The sequence below is a fragment of the Chelmon rostratus genome, chromosome 11 (genome assembly GCF_017976325.1).
Source record: "Chelmon rostratus isolate fCheRos1 chromosome 11, fCheRos1.pri, whole genome shotgun sequence".
In the NCBI taxonomy this organism is placed as follows: domain Eukaryota; kingdom Metazoa; phylum Chordata; class Actinopteri; order Chaetodontiformes; family Chaetodontidae; genus Chelmon; species Chelmon rostratus.
In genome coordinates, this window is record NC_055668.1 from 20,266,670 (window position 1) to 20,287,261 (window position 20,592).

At 42.0% G+C, this 20,592-nt stretch overlaps 1 protein-coding gene across 4 annotated transcripts in view; it reads right to left on the reverse strand.

Annotated features, from left to right (window-relative positions):
* The window catches only part of camk2g2 (calcium/calmodulin-dependent protein kinase (CaM kinase) II gamma 2), a 70,387-nt gene that overhangs the window by 12,233 nt on the left and 37,562 nt on the right, over positions 1-20,592 (reverse strand). For 2 of the 4 annotated variants that reach the window (XM_041947283.1, XM_041947281.1), the window contains exons 6-14: positions 19,333-19,405; positions 15,443-15,545; positions 15,088-15,171; positions 14,861-14,955; positions 12,406-12,528; positions 11,287-11,370; positions 11,152-11,194; positions 6,467-6,507; positions 2,320-2,400 (exon numbers count right to left, since the gene is read on the reverse strand). In XM_041947283.1, coding sequence (XP_041803217.1) covers positions 2,320-2,400; positions 6,467-6,507; positions 11,152-11,194; positions 11,287-11,370; positions 12,406-12,528; positions 14,861-14,955; positions 15,088-15,171; positions 15,443-15,545; positions 19,333-19,405 — 727 coding nt within the window. The remainder of the gene's footprint in view (positions 1-2,319; positions 2,401-6,466; positions 6,508-11,151; positions 11,195-11,286; positions 11,371-12,405; positions 12,529-14,860; positions 14,956-15,087; positions 15,172-15,442; positions 15,546-19,332; positions 19,406-20,592) is intronic. The other 2 variants (XM_041947285.1, XM_041947284.1) reach the window with 1 other exon arrangement.

Here is a 20,592-nt window from a genome sequence, read left to right on the forward strand (position 1 = left end):
CCATGTTACGATTTAAAAGCTCATTAGCCCTTGTTTTGGCAAATAAAGCCTTCATAATAGCACAGCAGGTTATATTTTCCTCCTTTTATAGAGAATAAGTAATCATTGTCAGGTCTGATGAAGGCCTGTTTACCAAGATGTGTCAGAATAATAAATATCGTAACTGAGGCCACAGTTTGGCAGTTTTTAGTGTTTTTGGATCACTGCTGCTCCAGTTCATGAGCTTCAGCAAAGCACAGGATTCACTTAGAGGAAGCACATGTGGCTTTTATTAAATGCCAACATGGATGTTCATCATCAAAAGCTACAAAAAAAATCACTCCGTCATTGTGAAAAATTGGAAATTTTGTTCAGGTAAAAAAAAATAGATTCTCAAATGTTTGGATGAACTAAAACTTGCACCATCAGAAGATTTTTTTAAAAGTTATAAGAGCATGGTGGCTTTAAGGTGTACAGTGAAACCCCCCCTCACCACCTCATGCCACGAACAGTTGAGTCGTGACCATGTGAATCTTTCCCATCGTGGGGTGAGCGCTGCGTTGCGCGTGGTGACTGTGTTTGTTTGTGTAACCGCTCCTCATCCTCAACCTTGACCCTGCCACAGACACAGTCAGCACAAAGCAATTCAAGAGCTCCAACTTGTTTGGAAAACAAACCCACAGTATGCTGGTTGAGTCAGTGAGTCACACACTCAGGCTCCTGGTCCTGATCAACACTGGACCCAACATCCAGGAACTACAACCATAGAACATGCAGCCCCTTTGGTGGCATATGGGTATATGGGAAATTTCAAGGTTTTTAAGTATTTGGGTGTATTTTAAGCCTTTACGACAGGACATTGTGGTTCATGGTCTTAGCCCCTTAGCTATGAGAACGCCTGATTATGTGGACTCTACAGTCAACTGGGAATTTTAACTGGTCTGAGGAAATGTGATCGCTAGCTCAATGATTTGCCTTAGTGTTTTCAATTTTGTCATCTAGCAGAGTAGCATTTGCTGGTGTGCAAAATTCAGCACTGGCACGTGTAGATGACATTTCATACCACTCTCACATCTGTATGCCGAAGCCAGCAGACAGTTAGCTTAGCTTAGCACAAAGGCTGAGAACTGGGGGGAACATCTATACTGGCTTTGTCCAAAGATGACAAAATAAACCTAACAGCACCTCTAAAGTTCAGTAATCAAGCTTAAGTTTAAACCCCAAGAAAACTGAAGTGTAAAAATGACACATTTTGGTTTTACAAGACGTTTCCTGGCTGGGAGCAGTGACTTCCTGGAGTCTGTGCTGGCTGCCCAATGCTATGAAGAAGATGAGTCTCCATTGTGTTAATTAGTGAGCTTGGAGGTGCTGGTAGGTGGATTCTGTTCCCTCTGGTTAGTTAAATTAACGGTTATGTTGCTACGTGCTGCACAATTTCTTGCCAGGCGAGATGTTTCCCTTTGCTTCCAGTCTTAAAGCTAAGCTAAGCTAATCACCTCCCGGCTCTGGCTCAATGCTTAAGGTCAGACATAAGAGCGGTGTGGATCATCTCATCACTCTCTCTGTAAAAAAAATGTTCTCAAATGTAGAATCATTCCTTTAAACTGTGTGAACTATGTTTTATGTATATTTAGTAACTGCTATAATCTTGTATTTCCATGTCTGTTGTATCAGACTGGAATAGGTTGCCACATTTGAAAGCTGGGACGAGCCTTGTTCAAGCTCTTACGGCTCATTATGTATATAAAAGCAGGGGCTGCATCCTCATACAATTATGATCTCCATGTTACCCACCGACTCCAGCTCCTGTTTTACCCAGAAGTCCTCAGCATTTAAATTTTACACATCGTGGCCGCCTTTTAATGTAGCACAAGTTCAACCCTGCTTTCCAAGAAATTGCCATAACCCTGTTTTCCTACCAAAGCTCAGGCGACACAGCTGAACACACAAAGGAGTCAGCAGGATGCGGCTGAGCAGAACTTGATTGAAGTGTCTGCTGTTGTACTGCAAAATGAAAGTCATTCGTCTACCTGTCAGTGCGTGTGAGCGTGTCTACAGGAGGTCTGGGTGAAACACAAGCCAGGGGAGGCGCTCAAAGGAACGAACCAGTCGCTCAATTTTAAAGTCGTCAAAACCCACTGCCACTGTTTTTGTTCAAGACGGAAGCAAAGAGGCAGAGGATGAAGGACGAGAGAGAGGACGAAGTACAGAGGAGATTTCACTTAACGTGGGATGTGACAAAAAGATGAGGAGGAGACAGAACTGAACATTGAAAGGATGGAAACGATGAAATGATGCCATAAAAAGCAATGTGAAAGAAACCAAATAGAGATGAGGTACCATTGGTGCTGAAGATGACATGCTGCTGTCTTTGGTGCTGCTGCTGCTTACTACACTGTTTTTACTGTTGTTTCCCTGCGACTGGGGCAAAGAAACACAACACAGAATGATCCTGCTGGGTCTTAAACCTTAAACCGCTACGGGAATGTGAGGTGGAAAACAGGAACAGAGCCAGTATACGGCCAATATAAATATTCCACATATCGTGAGTGATTGGATTTAAAAGTGCACAATCCGGGAGCGGCGTTCAATTCTTAACAGATTAATCTGAACATCTGCATTCATCATCTGCACCTTGCTGCACTTTGCATGGAAGTCGCTGTTTTACTCTCCTGTCCTTCAAAATAATCTCTTTAATCCATTCACTGATTCTTTTGATCACAGGAAACAGATGACTGTAAGTGTCCTGCTCCAGCAACAATGTGATTATACTGACTTCCCAAATTGTTTAACTCACATGAGTAGTTTTTATTTCTGTTATAAAGCTGTGTATTGAATCTAGCCTCCTGGTGTATGCCTGCTTTTAAGTCTGCAACTTCTGCAGACATTGCACAAGATAAAAAAAATATACAGAAGTTAGTCAGCAAATGCATTTTAAAACATTGAAAAAATTTCTAGAGTGGATTTTAAGTATTTTCCCAGCACGGTTACACGTAGGTAAATCAACATCTGCTGGGATAAAAAGAAGAATCACAAGTTTGCATCTAAAACAAACACACCAGCAACTGGTGTTCCATTTCAACGCGGCCAAAATATGTGTGACCGAGTCAGGGAGTAAGTTTGAAAAAATGGTTACCAGTCCAGGTCTGTGCATGCAGTGAAAGGCCTTGATGACCGGATTTTCTCTGATCATGATGAGCAGGGTGTGTGTGTGCATGTGTGAAGGCATGTACTGTAGATGATTTCCCTCTTTTAACTCAGGCAAAGTTAGCTCAGAGACAATATCACAGCCCATCTGACCCACAAGACTGCATCAGCATTACTGCAGCTGCTTGGTTCAGCCCACTGTCTCGAGCAAACTGTTCATTACTAAGGCTGAATTCTGATGACTCAACCCTCAGTCCAGACCTCAAGCCAACTCTGGTTTACAAATAAAAAAGATTAAGATTTGAAAAGAATTTGGGGGAAAAAAAAAACACAAACTCGAAAATTTTAAGCAAAGTCTGGTTTCAGGACTGTTACTGTGTGAATAAAAAAACACATTTTCTTCTGCACATCTGTTACAATAATTTCACTGACTTCTCTTAATGCAGTGATGCACACTGTTGAGTTCAAGTTTTAATTAAACTAAAAATAAGTTTACTGTGAGGTTCACTGGCTGCACCCTCAGGAAATCTACTAATATAATGAGAGTAAAATTGCATTTGAAGGTATTAAGATGAAATTGCAATGTGTTTAAGTGAATGTAAATCAATTGCTACTCATTTTATTGTGGTTATTTCAGTAATCTATGCAATACTTAATGAGAAACAAAACAACAATTGCCTAAAGTGACAAGATTGTCACATAATTAGAGGCTACAAATGTTCAACGTAGGGGTGCAGAGTTTCAAAAACCAGGACGGGAGGGAGTGACAAAAAGATGGTGCTGGTTGCATTACCGGAAATGTAGGACCTAGTGTTTCTGGAACTTGGCCCATACAAGACTCAGGTTAAAATTCAGGACATCTCTGCCTCAGCGTTTTATCTGTCTCTTGTAATACTAAATTCAACCTACGAGCCAGAATAGTGGGTCAGCTGCATAACAGAGGCGTAGATTACAGAGCTACGGATCAGAGATGGAGTTTGAGCTGGACTTTCCCTTCAGCCTCGGGCTAACTTGACGGGAAGGGCAAAGAGAAGCTCCTCGAATACAAATCAGGGCTCCCACAATAAAGTTAAGAGGTGTGGACGAGTGGATTACATCAATAAAAAAGGTTAAGAGCAAAGTGCTGGGAGGGTTTTCAGCTGTTTCCGCACAGCTCTGAGACGAGCGAATACCCCAGTGTGACTTTAAAAAGCATTCTGTCGGTCGCTGAGGCCTATCAGGAAAATCTAACAGAAAGACTAATGCGCAATACTGAGACCAAGAAACTGCAGATCCATCAAGAAGTGCAAACACGCAGGTTTTACTTCAGCTGTGAAAATCCTTATCAGTCAACTCTGACACGAAATCTCGTTCTGCTCTTTTAGAATATCTATTGACTGAAGGTTACCTGAGGACACATACTCTTACCAGCTGACACACACTCTACCTGCCAGCTATTCACTACAATTTATGTGCTGCTAAAACAATAAGAGCACAACGTTGGAATTAATTATTAATTAATTGATTGATTTTCACACAAGTCCCCATTCCAGGGATCCAATCAAGAGTCCAAACAACATGTTTTTTCCTCAACAGCAACAAAAACTGCTGTTTACCAGAGTTTAAATGTTCAGAGCAGCATGTTATTTATAACTGAAACTGTTTGTTAGGGCTGGTTATCAAACCTTTAAGTGTGACCTGAAATGTGTCCATAGCACATAATTTCTGATTTAATTCACAACTTGGGTATCAGTACTGTAACTCATGTATCAGATGCAGTTTTGTAGTGAGTAACAAACAATGTAAGTATCAATTTTATTTTGAAATGTAAAAGCACAACTAATCAAAAAGATCTACAGACCAAATTCCTACAGAAACACTAAAATCTTCTTAAGTTTTCAATGTATTTTTACTTTATTGCTTTATATCCACCACTTCTGATGTGCAGTGTGATATCCTCAATCTGTCAGGCCTCAACTGTCTCTAGTTCAATGGCAGTGATTACCTGCAGGTGACCAAGACAGCTGTATATTTACAGGAAGAGGGGGGGGGGCTCAAACGAAATAATAAATAATGAGCGTACAATAAATATGCAATAATTAAAACAGGGAAAATGATTGTATATGGTTCAAATGTCCCCTCAGTCATGTGACGCCAAAACGCCTGATCTCCACAGGCAGATGGGTCAGACATCAGGATAACTGGAGGCAGGTAGGTGTGTGTGTGTGTGTGTGTGTGTGTGTGTGTGTGTGTGTGTATGCACATTTGTGTTTATTTGAAATGGTTTTGGCGGCACTTATAAGGGGATGCAAGGATGCTGGATAGACAGAAATCGGACAAGACGAAAACCGTCATAGACGACGCCTCAAGCATCTCTGCCCAAAAGAAAAAAAAAAAAAAATGAAACAGAGAGGAGGGACGGGAGGACCGGAGGGGAGAAAGACTCAGAGAGACGAAGAGACAAAGAATGAAAAATGAACGAAAACGACAGAGCCGATCTCACCATCAAACAAACACTCGAGCTGGACTTCCTTTTCTGACAGACAGCAATGGAGAGGAGGAGGAAAAAATAAGGGGTCATCGGGAAACAAGGAGCTAATCAAAAATAGTAAAAAAAAAAAAGTGAAGCTGCCAGATTGATCCAAGAAAGAGAGAAAAACAAAACAGCTGCACGAGCTTTACACAGGAACAACGATGAGACAAAGGGCTATTCAGAGGGCTTCAGAAGGAAATAACCAATCAGCTGCAAAAACACTCCAGGGAGCAGAAGGAGAAGTGAAAGTTTTAAGTCACTGGCTGTGCATTTTGTTTAATATTGGGTTCAGTTATTGTTTAAGTTACTGTATGTAATGGGAGTTGTATTTTGGCCCTTGTTGATCATGGCGCTTCACTGCATGCATCGACACGGACTGTCAATCAAAACAAAATGAGCACCGACACGTGACGGTATCTCGAGTCGCTGTGAATCAAAGAAAAACAAACAGCATTTTAAAAGCCCACTGATCTTTGTTATCTTCCTCACTTTCACTTTAATCTCAGCTCTGCATTACCTGTGCCCCACCTTTAACTGCCAGCTCGTAAACATGATCAAACGGCTACTTTAGTTTTAAGATCAATCCTTTTCCCTGAGCCACAAAAATCTTTACATCACATTTAATAGACCTTAAAAAAACGAACAAATGAGCCCCAGAGCACAGAGGTAATCCAACGAACAAAGAACCAACTGCTTTTCCATGTGCTCATTATATCAAAGATACATGTTAATAGAGAAAAGTTAGGGTGACAGACCAAAAGGGAGACAACAGAGGACAGAGAGAGTAAGACAGAAACCATAACGTCAGTAAAACCTCAGAGAACTTACCTTCACACCGTCCGACTTTTTGTTTAGTAAGGTTTTGCATGCTGAAAAAAAGAGAGAAAAGATGACTCAGACTCAGTCAGCGGGACAAACTAGAGAAAAAGACAGTCCAATAAAAGTGGGTGAGGGTCAGAGTAACCCAAAACCCAACTGGGGATAATCAGTTGAATGTTTAAAAGGAAATTTGATATTGATAATACAGAAACTGAGAATGAAAAGTGAACTTGGAAAACCAAGAAACCAGATTAAAAGTTCTGGAACATTTTTTCTTTTGAGCATGAATGCTCCCTGAGGGCTTTTTACCCTTTTTCACAATATTTTTTTCTTTAAATATACACTTGGTGATTCTGTTTTAGAGTCCAATCACACCCCCAACTCCCAGTTTCCTTCCAGGACATTGCTTTATTTAGTATCACAATCCTGACCATGAGTGGTCATTCTCGTGATGCATAACTTGATCTAGTTTTTATTTTTCTGTGCTAATTTCAAAGCAACAACAGTAAGAAGACAGAACATTTAGAGGCAGCTTTGCTCAGCAGCCCCCCAAAATGCAACAAAAACAATCAAGAAATGCATCTTTAAGCTTTTCTTGTTCTATTTTCAGTTTCTTCTAAATTTTGTCACTTTATTTTATTTTCACTTTTTATTTTCATTAGATCAAATATCAAGTATCAAATTTCTCTTCCATTTGCTTTGTCTTTTAAACATTTCTTAATCCGTATTCACTCCTGGTTGTAGAAAAGCAACAAATAAGTTAACTGCTTTCTGTTTCAGCATTCTTTCTGGGTGAAATTATCCACTTTTGGAAGCAGTTAGAACAATAAACGGTTAAAAGCAGGTAAAGCAAATAAATGCAGTCTCTTTGAAACTAACATATTTCAGCACAGTGTCATAGAGTGAACACAGTAAACAGGACTACTAATAAGTGATAAACTGATCCTGGTTCAGTGTTCTGTAGACAAGCCTCCTCCCTCCCGAAGGCCTCCAGGGAGAAAATACAAACAGATGAGTATTTTCTCAACCCACCTGGTGCTAAAACAACCTGCTGTTTGCGTTCCTCACTGAAATTATTTAGCACCACCAAAGAAAACACTCAACTGAACCGCTAATGCTGGAGCAACTTTATGAAAAGTGGCAGGTAGAAAAGCAACGTTGTCCCATAGTTGACTGTCCCTACAGGCCAAACTACGGTGGCCCTGAGAGCTCAAAACACTGCTGCTGCAGAACACACATCCTAACTGACAAACACAAGTTAATTTAGGAAACACCACACATGCACCGCATTTAGACAAAAACACAACCAAACAGAAACAATGAAAGTAGAGCAGATGAACAGAAACTGTTTCCAGGGGACACTAAAAGGTGATGAACACGTCCGTATATGGCTGGAACACACTTGTCGTCCCGCCATAAAAAACCAAAAACCTTACATTTTAGCTAATTTTCCAACAGCAACCGACTTCAATAACTTCATTAATCACAAAGCAACAACAAGCATGTCCCAGCCGTGTTCATCACTTATTAATGTCCCCTGGAAACAGTTCCCATTGTCTTCAGTGCTACTTGTTTCTCTATTTGGTTGCATTTCCTGTATTTGCTGTGTTTTCTGTTTAAGTTGCAGTATGTTGAGCTCTCATGGCCACCATAGTTTGCCCTTATCTAAACCACCTGCTATAATCCAGCCAGTTCATGTTAAGTGAAACTGTCTGTCAGCCTACTAGCCTTGATCACAGACATAACACCATGTGCATGCATCTGAAAACCTGACCACACGCTTAAAATCAGACTTACACAGAAATGACAGCAACACACACAACTTAGCAGGGAGCTGAACAGAAATGTCTGCAGTGCATGCACACAAACAGAGATTAAAAATAAACACACGCTTACAGTATAAACACTCATATTTCTGTTAGTCATGTCCAATAATCCTCCCTTACCTTCCATTTATAAAGTAGGAAGGAGGCCAATGGAGAGGGCAAGAGAACAGTAATGTATTTAATATCTGCATCTGAACATCTGAGCTGAAAACTGAAGATGACAAACTCCAGGCACACACACCTTTTAGTGCACGTTAAAAGGCATCGTTTTCACAGAGGTGGTGGGTTCATGCGATGACAACGTGTCTGGCATGCAGCATTCACGTTAAAGTCTTTATTTTCAAAAGAGCCGGGGAGTGCATTGCCAACATTTAGGATGACCGAACATCGTCTCAAAACCTTTATTAACAACCTATCTGCATCCACGTGTTGATTAAACCAGAATTCCTGCATGAACGGCCTTTAAGCAAGCAGCTCGCCCTGTCATGTGACTGACATTCACCTGCAAAGGATCCAGTATGCTTCACACAAACGTCACATTTGGTCTTTTTTTTATTGGGATAGAAGTCATCAATGACAGCCAAAGAGATGCTAACGTCAAAATGTTTATTTCCACGAATGAAGACTTCTACATTAATTAGGTTTTTACTGCATAGTGGTGTTTTCTAAATTCTTAAATGTTTTAAAAATGCTGTATTTGTGTGTTTTTATAATGCATCTCACTGCTGGTTCCCTATTATTTTATTTCTTTATTACTATTTTCTATATTTAAGGCTCTTACAATAAAAACATATAGCACTGTGTGATGTGTTTCGCCTATAAACAAGTTTGGATAACTTTCCATATCCATCATTAGGCACATCCTCGCCCTCTGTCCTGGGTTAGAAACATATCAGCACATACTAAATCCATCTTTCCTGTTGGCTTCCATATCTATTTAAATGTTCTTTATAATATGTTGTATAATGATGACTATGACTGAAGGCCACAAGCCAAAAACACATTGGTCTTAAAACAACGTTTCAGGTGTAAATTCAGTGTTGGACAAGCCTGAGTGGAGGTGGTTCAGACACTGTTTGACGATCCTAAAAGCACTTTGTTTGAAGCATACTGACGCCTTTAGGTTCCTTGTGGTTTTTGTCTGGTTACAAAAAGACAACAGAGCAGGCAGGAGTGAGAAGACAAAGAAATATAGATAACAAAGGACACTGTGCATTCAGTTTATCCAGCTTCCCATGCAGGTTGGCATTCTGTGCTGTACTGTGTGCTCATACACATGCTTGGCTGGCTGCTAGTGCCAGAGCCATGCGGAGGGAAGGTTGCAGCGAACACAGGCAGGCATCGACTGGGCATCAGCCGAGTACTGTGGATACAAACCAATTCAAAGGAGGCAAAACTGGGAGTGTGTTGCGGAGGTTGAATGCTGCCGTGTCTATTTATATTTGTAATGTAAAAGGTTAAAACGATGGTGCTGCAGAGGAAAATGTTTGCACCAGTTGTGTTAATGCAGAGACGTGTAAACAGAGCTTTGCTATGTGGCAGATGTGGTGGTTGGAAGGAGGTCAGAGGGTCATGCTGGGTGTGAGTTAAATGGCCGTTGTGCTCGACACAGGAAATTAAATAGCCAGTCCTGGAGAGGAGATCTGTTCATTAGAGCATCAACACACGCAGCAGCACTGAAAGGTCAAGAGCTGAGCTTCGTTTGGGGTTTCCATTTACATGTTTGTGTTTGTGTGTGTGTGTAAGATGCCCCAGTGCAATGACGACCATTCAAAAGGGGCCCATCGGTGTGCAGTAGCAGCAGGCAGCAGGTGGAGGGGTTCAAGCAGCCCAGGCCACATGCCAATAGCCTGAGTACAAAGTTGGCAGTGCCCGACTCCAGCAACCCCTCAAGCAGACGTACCTTCCTGTGCCATTGCTGCCGTGCTGGTGGTAGCGGCAGGGCTGGTATGCTGCCGTCCCACTATTGGACAGAGAGGGATTCAATGTGGAGGCACAGGTGGGACAAGAGCCTCAATCAAGCCTGACAGCCTTGCAAATTTCTAGATTTCTTAAACTTGTAAAAACTTCAGAGCATTAGACAAGAATTGACAAAACAGGGGTTTCCAGAAACCGTGTTTCTCTGACACCTAACTCCTTTTTATTAAGATGAAGTGAGGCAGCAGACGGGAAATCTTCTCAGCACCAAAATACCTGCGTCTCCTGTGGACATTAACTTGATAAACATGCCTACAGTTTAAGTAATTCAGAGGTCTGGCCTTTCTGCTTTCTTCATCCCAGATCAATCGTGACCAGTAGAAAGCAGCTGGCCGTGATCCACAGGCGCTGCTTTACTTACATGAAAGCATATAAACAGGGCCAACAGCATTAATGCATTAACTCGCCAGGCCATCGTCTAGCCCACAAATTGGATGTTCAATCAAAAGTGCACTGTGTATTCAGTGATCAAACTGCTTATGAGCAGGAAATCCAAGCCAAAACCCTGAAGTGCGAAATCAAAACTGTAGACGGAGCTGACGAGCGAATGTGAAGAGGAATAAAAATGTGCGGTTAAGGGGACTAGACTCAGGCCAAAGAAAAGATAGATCGCAGACAGGAAGTAAAGCAGAACAGCGATACGAATCAAAGGGCCTTTATGAGAAATCAGATCAGGAAGAAGTGTATAAAACTTCAAACAGAGGCATCATTATTAGCGAATATAAGGAAAAAACAGACTTGTTTTCTGTCAGTTTCTCCACATCCAGGTGCTTCTCTGCATGGCTTCATTCCAATATATTATCATCAGCACTGGGTTTGGAGTTTATGGGCCAAATCAAATTGCTGTCCCTTGACGTGTGATGTGTGATTAGCGTCACTGCCAAAGCTCACCTGAAAAGTTCCTGGACACCAGCATCGTTGTGAGGATCGCTCCCTAGAGGGACAGAAATCAACATTAAATGAATTTGCGATAGGGGTGTGTGTGTGTGTGTGTGCTGGTGTGTGACAGACTGTGTCCACACTCACTTTAAGTTTCCTCCTGGCGTTGAACTTGCGCAGACACTCCACAGTCTCCTGGCGGTGCATCATGGAGGCCACAGTGGAGCGTTGCTGCGTGTGAAAGAGAGGAAACAACATTAGGGATAAATGTAGCTTGGACGCAGCACCGTGTCAGCGTGCTGTAGATGGGAGGCCACTGCTTTCACTCCTTTATAATCGATTCTAAACGAGTCCTGATAAATGAAAACAATGGACGAGGTGGAGGCACAGAAGACGAGCTCTGCGTCCTGTTTCCTAGAGCTGTGTGACTCACAGGTGGAGCACATCTACAGGAGAAGCATGAATCATCAGTAAAATGATTAAGAAGTGCTTCAGAAAATACCTTGCTCTTTGATATAAAGTTGAAGGTACAAACCCGTGAGCATATCAACACTAGGTGAGACTATGAAACATCTAATCGCATTTTCGGATAAATTCGACATCTATGGGTCTGTTTGTTTACAACAGTGAGGTGTTTTGAATTCTCCACAGCTCTGATTCATTCCTGTGAGTGGTTTCTTCTCGATCGGCGACTGAGGCTCATGGGTATTTCAGTATTTATGGCCATAATATAAACCTGCTTTTCTAGTAACACTGAGGATGTCGTCAGCCAATCACAGCCACGGTATCCTGTTATACCTCTATTGCTGTCTAAAGCTCTTACATGTAGTCTTGAGCAAGTGTGAGATAAATGAACTCAGAGCTTCGAGCGTGTTTCATTCCAGCCAAAACTATGAATTCTGCCTGAGGACATAACGTCGGTCTCTGTGTTTAGCAGTCCATTATCTTAACAGCAGGCTACTCGATGTGACTGTGTTGTTTTGAAAAGCAGAGCCAAAAATGATATTTTACAATGTAAATCTGGAGTATGTGTGTGTGTGTGTGTGTGTGTGTGTGTGTGTGTGTGTGTGTGTGTGTGTGTGTGTGTGTGTATGTGTGTGAGCTCCTGATGCTCCTGATGTGTGTGATGGCGATTCATAAATCAAATCAAATGTATGGATGCTTAACAAGGTAGAAAGATGGCGCCGACATCTTCACCAGCATTTTACCTGCCAGGAAAGATTTCCTTTGATGCGAAGACCAAAGTAGACGCAGAGTGTGACTTACGCAGACCCAGGGGTGCTTGAGGGCCTGGTCGGCAGTGATCCTTTTGGCAGGGTTAATCGTTAACATCTGATTGATCAGGTTCTTGGCCTCGGGGGTCACTGTGTCCCACTCTGGAGAAGGAAACTGAAAGAGGGAGATAAAGAGGAAGGGATGTGAAGAATGTACAACACTGTCATTATGCTTTCATTGAACATTTGAACACGGAGCAACTGGCTTAACCCAACGTGCATATGCACTCATATGTGGACTAGAGTTGCTCAGGATTTCACACGTGCTGTATTAATTAAACAGATGCAGCAGGTTAGAGCAGCAGTCGGCGTGTTGGTGTCTGTTGGGCTTTCGTCACAAGTTGGCGGTATTAGCGACGGCACGCACGGTTGAATGATGAACAGAGAAGAAGAAGAAGAAAGTTGAACAACGAGAGCCGCCTGAGCCGCCTGAGAGGAAACTGGAGAGAGCTCCGCAGGAATTTGTTTGGCCTTGTTTTCACACATTATGGGAATATCCCGGAAGATGACAACAGCGGAAACAGCATTAACAATTTTTCAAAAAAGGTAAAAAACCACCTGAAGTGAGCGTAAAAACACTCTTGCGAAATTGAGGAAATATTTTGGAATTTTGCTGTTTCCATCAAGCTTTTCCAATGCGATATTTCAAAATGCGCATAAAAACACGCTGATGGCAACACGGCTGTGATACAGATGCTTCTGCACTTGGCAAAGTCAATGCATGAAGTCCTTTATTAGACAAAGTCAGCGTAGCTTTACTGACTCCAGTTACCCAAACCAGCCACCCTCATCCCTCCAGTCCAGGCAGCATAAAGTGCCAACAAACATGGCTACGACTTAAAATCAAAGCAAGCTGTCAGGACACATTTACTTCAAACAGTGTCAGTTGTCAGTGACTGAGAGAAAGAAAAGAAATGAGATTCAAGGTATCTGTGTGACAGTGATGATAGTGCAGATTATTAAAGTGCTTGTCACAGTCACTTCATATCAATGCTCATACGTACATTCATTAGATGTGGTTGCTTCCAATTATGAAAATGAATACGGGTAATAAATTCCTATCTCCCAGAGGATGATGACAATGTTTGATAAATAAGCCCACTGCTCTCTCATAGTGTTTCACTTTTTTTTCAACAGTAAGATGAAAATCTGGCAATAACAGTAGAAAGCAATTAAAAACTAAAATTACATTTTTTAAATTACGACAGACTTCAGAGTGCGAGACTTGAACTGAAGGTGTCCTGCAGGGCTCATCTATCCTGTACTATCCTGTTTATTGCAGTTTTGAAAGAAAAACTAATATTTAACAATAGCTTAACCCTCTCTGGGTCTCTGAGCCTCAAGCAGTTTCAGATTTCAGGGTGTTTTCTTTTGCTTCTGTCACATTTTACTCACTGTGGGCTCATTTTTCACTGCAGTATGTAAACCCTGCACCTCTATGGAAACAGCACATCCATCGCTACAAGTAGGGAGAACTTAAAATGTCTTTTGTGCTGTACAACACTGTTATAATGCCAAAAGTCATAAAAAATGAAACCAAGTTAAATTTCTTCTCATTTATTTTACAAAAAAAGAAAAGGAAAGAAAAGAAAAACAAAAGGAATCTATAAACATTTTTCCACGTCCCCACAAGTGTGACTAACACTGGAAAAGGCTGAGGAGCGCAGAACTGAATGTTTTTCACAGGATCTGGTTTCTGCAAACGGTTCATTTTTGCCAAAACTATAAATAAAGACATGTTGAATGAAGTGATTTAGATGAAATATCACTATTTCATCAAATCATTAGATTTGGTTGTTTTTCCTAACAGAAGCAATTGTAGCACATGATTGATTCAATGACAATCGGAAATGTGATAATCTGACGATAGATTTCTGTTTGAATGTTCTGTCTATGATAAATGATGTAATTCTGGCGACATGAATTGACTGAAATAAATGAAAGTATGAAAACATGATTTCTGCTAAAAAAGAGAAACTCAGCAGCAGCGTGATGAGTATAACATGAGTGTTCTTGTACTGATGGTATTAAGTTTCCCGCTGTCCTACAGAGCTTTATGGTTTATTTCTTTGTTTTACAACGCAAAACATTACAGATTTTGTTCACTCTCACTGGCCTCATCAGCACGTTTTTCTGCCAAAGCAGGCAGCTGTGCAAGTTTCACCATCAAACAGGCCCTATGGGCGTAAAGACTGAAGCCTGAAACTCTGCACACCCACAGCAGAGACTGTGTGTCATGTGGATGTGTAACTCCCAGAAAAATGTGAACAATAACACGATAGTTTTGTCTACTTTGTGTATCTGACTGTGTCCTTATGGAAAAAAGCACGCAGTCACAGCGTTGTCCTCGGGCAGCAACCATGCTGGCCTTTAATACTGCACAGCTATTAAGACTTATTCAATATCATGAGCGAAGGTAACTACAAGAATATGAGAGAAGCACTCACGTCATATGCTCCGGCCTTGATTTGTTGGTAGAGTTTGTGTTGGTCCTCGTCCCAGAACGGAGGGTAGCCCACCAACAAGATGTACAGGATCACACCTGGCACACACACAAAATGAACATACTGTATATAAAACACGAGATGCATCTAAGATGTAGTTTAATTTTGCTAATGAATATTAGTGAGCATATGAGCAAACGGACAGAAAAAGTGAAATCTGACTAACTGACCACATGCCCATATGTCCACTGGCTTTCCGTACGGGTCCTTCCTCAACACCTCTGGGGACAGATATCCTGGAGTTCCTGCAAAACCTGCCAAAATACAAACATACTTCAGTGAAGTTTGACTTGAACTCCCTGAAGATGCTGATTATGTGCTTTCTGTTTTCTGTATTAAAAAAGGCTTATCATTATCATCATAATGTCCTGAAACACAAACACAAGATCACTACTAATTTAATAATTTCTTATTTTCTCAAGCAGTGATGGTGGATTTCTTGCTGAAGCACACACTGCTGCTGAAAGTGAACACTGTGGAATATATACAGAGAATGAAATTAAAAACTAGTATCTTATTTCTTACCAAACCATGCCTGCTGGTCCCCCTGCACCTCGATGGCCAGACCAAAGTCTGCAAGCTTCACGGCTGCTCCCTTCATCTTACTGGCCAGGAGCAGGTTCTCCGGCTGCAACGCACATACAAACTGTTTTTTAGGATGATTTTCGCTCAGGCTGTTTTCCTTTGCCAATTGCCAATATTGGATGTTCAATTTTCAATGAAGTGAAGAAAAGCAAATCCTTAAATTAAAGAAATTGTGAGTCAATTAGTCATTTAATTAAGAACATGCTGTTAAATTTCTCATTGAATAAATTCTCTTCATACGTTTTGCACGACACAAAATTAACTGGAGCACAGGAACATGAGGAAAAAAATTTTAAGGGCAAAAGAGATCAGCATGTACCCTCCTTCAAGAAATGTTCTGTCTGTCTGCATGACTGGATGAGCTGCAGGAGCACGATGACATCTACAGTAGTAATGAGGCATGATTTGGTCAAACAGGCAACAAAGGCTTCCCCTAAAGGAAAGACCTTTTCAGTCAGCTGTCACAGAATTTAACACAGCGTTTTGACACTGTCCTTCTGATCACATAATCGTGCAAAAAGTCAGGACTTGGCAAAGATTAGAGTATATTAACTGTGTTTCTGTTGTCTTAACTGCTTTCCTCATTTGTGTCTCCTTACATAATAATTCCTCTCACTTGAGGAAGAGATGAGAGGAGGAAGAAACAGAGGAAACACACCAGGTCAAGTGTAACTTGATGAAAGGTCAGTTACTGGTTGTAGCACAGCTGTTCTAGATTTACACGTTTCAGGTTTTTCTTCATAATTCACTTAGCACGAGGATGTCCTAGTTCTGTTGCAAGAACATCCTCGGTTTGACTCCAACAACCATTTTCATCCTTTGTTAAGTCTGCAGGTTTTCCCTGGCATAGTCCACCCTAAACCCTCGCAGACTTTAAATGACATCTCATGCATATCACTTTAATAATAACAGGCTGGAAATGCTGCATGCAAATGAAGACACTCGGTTTTCTGCTATGTGGTCACTGACTATTTCTTAAAAAGCTATTAGCATTAAAACAACTTATTTTTAGCATTTATTCCTCCAAGTTAGTCTGCAGCATTGAGCAGTTAAGGAAAGTGTCCATGTTGTACATTACTGTATGTTAATTTAAAACAAAAGCATGACACATTACAACTGAAATGCAATTAAATTGGACAACGATATGAAAGAAATCCGCTAAACAAGCTGAAAGGTCATGTAACTCTGACAGTTCCTCCTTTGTCAAGCTGCCTGTTAAAAAGCCACAGAAGACCCCTTCACTGACAAAGGAGACACAGGAAAACGGAGAGCCCACACGGCAGCATCACATCAGGAGACAATCAGGGGACAACGTGCAGGATAAGGATCAAGTGACTGACTGTGGTGGTCAAGCTAGTGTTAGCAAGCTTCTTTAGTATTAAAAATTAGCTTCTTACAGTTCAAATAATGTAATAATAACGCTTTTTTAGCAAGGATACCGAAAACTAGCCTCCAGATGCTATTAGCTATCTCCCTTGTCGGGTGACTCTTGCCTCGCACCTTGTAGGTGTCCCGTAGAGAGTCTCGTGCATTGCTTCCCCGGACCTCGGACCCCGTTTGCCTGCCAGCTCTTCCCAACCTAATTTGCATATGTGTGTGTGTGTCTTACAGCGGTTAGCCGTCCACACAGTGACAAACGCCTCAAATGCAGACAGATCGACAGATGTCTGACACAACTGTCTTTGTGCTCCTGGTCTGTTTCTTCTCATCTGTCAGTCTCTCTCTATCTATCTAGTTATCTGTCCATCCATCCCTCCATCCATCCCTCTCTTGCTCCAACCATTTATCTATCGGGCAGAGGTGACACAATAGGGAAGAGAGAAAAGGGGAAAGGGCCGGAGTGAAAGCAAAGAGAGACAGACAGATAGAGACAGATAGATGGGAGGTGGCATAATGAATCCCTACGCTGGCGCTGCAGCAGCCGGGTGACCTCACCCTACAGTTACCATGGCAACCCAGCCTGCCACCAGCCAACAGCATTCAACTCTTTCTCTCTAATTCTTGTTTTCCCTTCAGCGAGTGGCCCTCCCAAGAAGACGGGGAGGCGAAAATATGACGAGCGTGATGTCACGACTCTCCGCGGCGCACTGTGTTGACATTATTGGCGTTTTCATGGCTCCAGTGCAGATGTCGCTTTTGGCAGCTTTATCCGCAGGAAGTTCTTGGAAAAAAAATAAACTCAGATGTTTTTTTAGCTGTCAGATGATTGGAGGGCTTGATATTTTTCATCACCTGGGGGCAGTAAAAGCTGTCAACACAAAATGTGGTGGCGAACATGTTAGCAAATAGTTGCCAGCAGATGCAGAGCAACATTAGCATTAATTTGGAATTATGTGTCTGGCCGCTTCAGTCCAATATTCACTCTCCTTTCAGCTCTTGTTTGGTCTCTACCGACTCCTGAAGGAAATATCTGGCTCTTCAGATGCTAAATGCTCCACTATGTTCAGCAGCTAGCATGCAGTGGGTTTATCAGAGCTAAGCGAAGAGTTTTTTTCTCCTCAAGTGGCTTTAAAGCAGATATACGCGATATCTATACATGACAACAGGTCAGGTCTGCTGACCCCAAGTGGCAAAACACATCAGCTATTGCTGGTTTAAGGTTGGAAAAATCATCTTATTCTACTCTGACAGTTGTATTCTGAATCAGCTCTTCACTGAAGCTTTTGTGGAGATAATGGGTTTACTATAAGTCTCTTTGAGCAAAAGCACCTGCCAAATGCAAGTACTGTAATGTGAAGTACTGTGATGTTTAAACTGAGTGAAATATTCAAATGCGAGCTGTCGTGTTTTCATGCTGCTTTATTCCATCAAATGGAAATATTCAAGATGTCTTCTGCATAATTTTAGACACATCTTCTCCAAATTTAGACAGACACATTTGGTATTTTTGGAAACTTTGGGATCTTTACCAGAATTGCCATCATCTCTGTGCGTCTGAACAATATTTGGCCACACATAATGTGTTTATAAGCAGTCTGAATACATGAATGAAGTGTTGCACGTTAAAAACTAATGCAAGTCATTTCTGTTGTCTGCCCTCCTCTATCATCATTATCGTTACCGTCGTTCTAAAACGTTTCCCTCTCTAAGCTTATTTGACATCGAGATACATATGCAAGCTACAAATCAATGAAAGGCTGCGAGTCCATTTACGGCACTTTAACACAAAAACAGATTGTTTATTTTCCAATTATGCCAGTCTCCTTAGCCTTGAGAAATGGTTTAATCTTGCTCTGTCACATAAAAGTAATGGACCAGATTGTTAAGTAAACTAAACTTTAAGTTTAGGACTCTGAACTCAGTACTGGCAATAAAAAAAATGCAATTATCCAGGTGTTTAATCCTCAGCTCACTTTGCGGTCTTCATTCCCTGTTTTATTAAAATCAAATAACACAGCTGAAGAGGTCAGAGTGCTGTCTGTTTCTGGCCGGGGTGAACAGGCTTGCCACGGGGGAAATCGTCACCGGCCGTCATCTCAACCACCGACCCGCTATTAATAGCAGCTGGTCTGCTTTCGTCAGTCCTCAGCAGTGCGAGGGGGGAGGCAGGAAAGCGAGTCGGAGGAAGGGGAGGAAAGAGGGGGGCAGAGGAAAGAGGGGAGGGGGTACATGGAGGGAAAGCAGGTGAAGAAAGAACGAGATGACGCTCATCTCTTAGCTGCTCTTAACGTCACAGCATGACGTCTGTGTGAATGTGTGTGTGTGTGTGTGTGTGTGTGTGTGTGTAGACCTGTTGAGAATTTCCACAACTTCATTCACAACACAGCTCTGTTTGTAACCGATTTTCATACAATAATTACATAATACACAGTTATAAAATGATAGCTCACCTTGAGGTCCCTGTGCACGATGTCATGTTGGTGGATGTGACTGACGCTCTCCAGGATCTGATTGATGCAGTGGCTGGAAGAGACGGAGGACAAAAAGACTGGTCCTTCATGTGCATCTTTAATGGTGAAGCTTTTTTCTGAATTCATATGACATGAAAGGTAAAAATAATAAGAGAGCCTCGGAAATCCAACAAAATAAGTGCAAGTCAGCTTGTGCTCAGCTGTGGCCAGAAAGGTCAAAAGCACTGAGAAGAATTCCGGAAGAGAGAGACATGCTGAAGAATCTTAGCCACTGCCCTACATGGCCAAAAGTATGTAGACAACCAGAGCCCAGAGCTCAACACTTACACCTTTGGGATTGACCAGGCTTCCCCCAGCATCAGTGCTCGGCACATTAAAAGTGCCAGAATACTTCATGAGAGCTGCTTGTCCCAAACACTCCTTTCCCGACATGGGAGCTGTGTCCTTTCCAAAACAGACGATCCGACACTGAAACCCACTTCAGGCTGTGCGGAGGTGAGAAAGTAAGCAGGGTTTGAACTTCTCACTCCGTCTCTCTTTCTTAATGTTTTTACACAACTACATGAGAACAATGAAATACAACACTATGAATGCATTCCAGGAGAGGCTGTCTGAGACGGTGCGCCTTTATCTGCATATTTAAACAATATCACATCCTCGCCGCTCTCAGCGACGGCTGGCTTTTCGCTCCACCTTCCAGCATGGCCGTTCAGAATGGATAAATCTGATGTGGTCATAAAACTCTTCGTATGAACTAGCTTTGTTCTAACATGGCACGGCCACGTGTTCCAGCAAATCCCTGCAGACGGGCCCGTTTCAACAAAATACCCAACACGCTGGCTGCGATTTGCAACATTCCTCTCGCTCACTTTGACGCACCCCACCGATCAAAACAGCTGGTAAATTTACGGCCAATGCACGAGCGTGCGGGAGCCCTGCCGGCCTCGCAAATACACCTGCAATTCACGAGCATCGCACTGACACCATTTGCAAACTGCACGTAGTTGTGGGGGAGAATAATGTGTGAATGCGGGAGAAAAGCTGGATGCATTTTTATGTGGAGGGAAGTGGAGCGGGCCGGGTGTGTGCAGTGGGGATATATTATGTAAGCTTGTCCTCGGCTTACATATCACCAATTTTGCTGGTCTGATGCACAGTTAAAATTACTACTATTTCTTTTAAATTAAATTGAGCTTGACATCAGTGAAGGTGAAGTGAAGGTCAGCGGCAGGAAGGCGT